The following is a 3,606-nucleotide window of genomic DNA, read 5'->3' on the forward strand; positions in this document are numbered from 1 at the left end:
CTGATGAATGAAGGATCTAAACCCTGAAAGATGGGCTGAAGCTGTACTTTCTCCTCAGCCCCAAAGATAAATTATCAGCTTTTTTTTTTTTTTTTTTTTTTTGGTCTTTTTGAGACAGAATCTTACTATGCAGTTCAGCCTGTCCTTGAGCTCACTTTGTAGCCCAGACTGGTCTTGAATTTGCAACAATCCTCTGCCTAAGCTTGAGTGCTGGGATTACAGGTGTGTGCTACCATGCCCAATTTACTTTTGGGGAAGGAGGGGCACCAGGGATTAAATTGAGGACCTTATGGTTGCCAGACAGGCACTTATACTGCTGTGCTATATCCCTGGCCCCACCAGCTTTTTTTGTTTTGTTTTCTGAGACAGGGTCTCACTGTAGATCAGGATGGCCTTGAGGTCATGGCAATCTGCTTGACTCAGCCTTACCAATACTGGGATTATGGGTATGCACCACCATGATCAGATTACCAGCTTTAAGGGATAGGGTTGAAGGGTAGTTCTTACATTCAGCAAGGTCCTTAGAACAATGGAGATGGGCTGGAAGTGTAGTTTGCTGGTAAACTGCTGCTGGGCATGGTGGTGACACACACCTGTAATCCCAGGATTTGGGAGGCTGAGGCAGAGGGATCATTGGGAGTTCTAGGCCAGCTCAGGCTACAGAGTGAGCTCAAGGCCAGCTTAAAATGCATAGCCAGGGGCTGGTGAGATGGCTCAGTGGTCTAATGCACCTACTTAGAACAAGCTTAGCAGAACACAGGGACCACGGTTCAATCCCCCAGCACCACATGCCAACCAGCCCTGCCCCCTGGTGGGCTGAGCTGGACACACACACACACACACACACACACACACAAATAATTTTTTTTAAAAAAATGCATAGCCAGACCTTATCTCAAAAAGACAAACAAAAACCACAATAGCAACACACGCACACACACAGAGACCTAATAGGGAGAGAAACTGTGACACTTCTTCCATAAAGTCCAGCAGGGGAAGAGTTAAAAGGCAGTGCCTTCTAGAACCCTAGAAAACTGCCCCACCCAAGGGAGGGGTTATTAGGTTAAAAAGGCAAGCAGCTGGAGGGGAGAACAAGGCCCCCTTACACCTAGGGGCCTCCTTACTGCAGTTCCAGCTCCAGGTAAGCATTGCTTTCTGGGTCAGTCTGTCTGCTTTTGGGCTGATCAGAGGAAACCTCTGCTTCTTTATGGTGCCTCTGGCTTATTTAAATATAGCACTGGGTCTCCAAGAAATCAATAGACACTAGCTCCACTGGGGCTTTTGGGGGGCCAATTCTCTTCATTAAATCACTTGGGCTAAGCCTGACCACAGAATTAAGATATTGGGCTGGGAGGGGTGGAGGGCGCCATGTCCTGACCTGGCCTGCCTTGTGCCCATCCTCTGGCTTCCTGATTCCTGACCTCCTGCAGGGCTCTGGCTTGGATATCATCATATACTGTAAGTTTGTGATGAGACACTACAGTATAGATGATGTACTAGCCCGGGCACCACCAACTCTGGACCCTGAGGGGTGGGTGAAGGGGATGCTGCTGGCCCTGAGGGCTGAATGCTCAGCCTATCACAACTTGCCAACTGTTGGGGCACTTGGGGATGGCGAGGAAACCGTTACCATTACTGAGTTTAGTAATGGTGACGGTTCTCTTGCTGCTCCCAGAAACTGCCAGGAAGAGAACTCAGGAAGAGACTCCTGGAAGGAAGACTCTAGGTCTACACCGGGATGAGGGAGAGGAAATAGCTATGGTTTTTCCTTTTTTTTTTTTTTTGGTCTTTTTGAGACAAGAGCCTCACTATGCAACTCAGGCTGGCCTTGAGCTCACTTTGGAGCCCAGGGTGGTCCTCCTATGATCCTCCTGCCTCAGTCTCCAGAGTACCACCACATCCAGTGGTTTTTCCTGTTCTGAATAAATAAAAAGATGAGAACTAGACCAGTTGTCTTTTAACTTTATTAACATCCAAGACTTATAAGGGTGGGAGGGGTCAAGGGCTTGGGGGAAGAGGTGGGTGGTACCAATGCACTTGGGGAGATCCTACAGGGTTTTAAAGTTAAAAAAAAAAAGCTCCCTGCTAACAACTGACAAATTTGACAAATTAAGGCAAGACCCTGGGCCCAGTGCCAGCTGAGGGAAGAGGGGTCACCTTCTGAGATCTACATAGCTGTGGCCTCAGACAGAGGAACTGCCTGGGAATTGAACTAAGTAGGTTCCTTCCTCCAACAAGAGATAAGGCTGGACAGGGACTATACAGACTCAGCAAGGCCGGCCGGCCAGCAGCCAGTTAGTGTCCATTTCTTTTACCAGTCCCTGAAGGCCCACTAGGCAGGGAAAGTTTTGGTGACTTCTGCCAGCAGCACGTTCAAGGAGGGGAAGCAGAGTGTGGTCACTTGAGGAGCTTCACAGCCAGGTGGATGTGAACATCACAGAGGAAGATGTCCATGAGATCGTGACTCACCTCCTTTGCGATCTGGGAGATCAACTGGCCCTTCTGACCAATCAGGATCCTCTGAGTATGAAAGAGAGGAATATGATGCTACTCTCAGGAAAGAATGGCTAACACAGACTTTGTCTCTCCTCCAAGCCTACTCTCACTTACCAAATAAGATTCTTTGGGCACCAGAAGGTTCTGTTGGATTACCAGCTCTCCACTGGGTCCTTCTTCCCACACTACTGTCTTCTGTGTGGAGAGACATCATGACTAGTCAGGCAGGCCCATTCTCTGCCTCCTGCTACCCAACTATACTGTTCAGGGTATATGCCTTGTACCCCTTTACTCTCCTCGCACCTGTTGCACATTATAGGGCACCTCCTGAGGTAAGTACTCCAATAGCTTTTCTCGGATTTTGTTGGTGCAGATCTCTTCAGGTGTCTGGCTAGTGAGAACTTCACTGTGGAACTCCCAGGGCCCCGGCTGGGCTTGTGCCAGGAGGTATTGCTGTGTACAAAGGGATAAATACACACCTCAATCCTAGTGAGGACTCTCCTACTCATTCTTGCCTCTAGGAGGAAGGCTGAAGTCTATCAAATTTTTTTTTTATTTTTTTAATTGAGAAATAAATATGAATAAGACAGTTTCAAAGCTGACTAATAGGACATTTTTGATTATCAATACATTGTACATTGTTATCTTCTTAGTGGTTATCCATAGTACAAGAAGCAGACAGGATTTCCTGTTCAAACACTTTTAGTACACCTCTTCTCATTGAATTAAGTGAAAGTAGCTGTATATTTATCCTATTTTGTATATAGAAATACAAAATGATCTTTCCTTTGTATCCTTTTTTTTTTTTTTTTTGTCCTGTCAGAGGTGGATGTTCTATTGGCATCTAAATACTATAGAACTGAATTCAGCTAAGCAATCTAACACTTTCTATAATATTAGTGCGTTATCCTCAGAAGTTATTGACTTGAGCCTTTTACAGCTCATCGTATTAATATGGCTTTACTTTATATACCTCGTTTTTATACTTTTCTGCTAGATGGTTAAGATCAAAATAAAGCAAAACTTATGTAACAAGAAATGTAACTTTTGTATCTGATAAGGTCAGTCAAGTACCCTCAGGATTTATCCTGTAGCCCTGTACCACACTTT

The 3,606-nt window shown here is 45.8% G+C and overlaps 1 protein-coding gene across 2 annotated transcripts in view; it reads right to left on the reverse strand.

Annotated features, from left to right (window-relative positions):
* Positions 1–1,956: 1,956 nt before the first annotated feature.
* Positions 1,957–3,606, reverse strand: part of Eral1 (Era like 12S mitochondrial rRNA chaperone 1) — a 7,273-nt gene continuing 5,623 nt past the window's right edge. For both annotated transcript variants that reach the window (XM_023719810.1, XM_004635397.2), the window contains 3 exons: positions 2,800–2,949; positions 2,611–2,691; positions 1,957–2,520 (listed from right to left, as the gene is read on the reverse strand). In XM_023719810.1, coding sequence (XP_023575578.1) covers positions 2,398–2,520; positions 2,611–2,691; positions 2,800–2,949 — 354 coding nt within the window. In that variant the 3' untranslated portion in view covers positions 1,957–2,397. The remainder of the gene's footprint in view (positions 2,521–2,610; positions 2,692–2,799; positions 2,950–3,606) is intronic.

The sequence above is a fragment of the Octodon degus genome, unplaced genomic scaffold, assembly GCF_000260255.1.
Source record: "Octodon degus isolate 3935 unplaced genomic scaffold, OctDeg1.0 scaffold00072, whole genome shotgun sequence".
In the NCBI taxonomy this organism is placed as follows: domain Eukaryota; kingdom Metazoa; phylum Chordata; class Mammalia; order Rodentia; family Octodontidae; genus Octodon; species Octodon degus.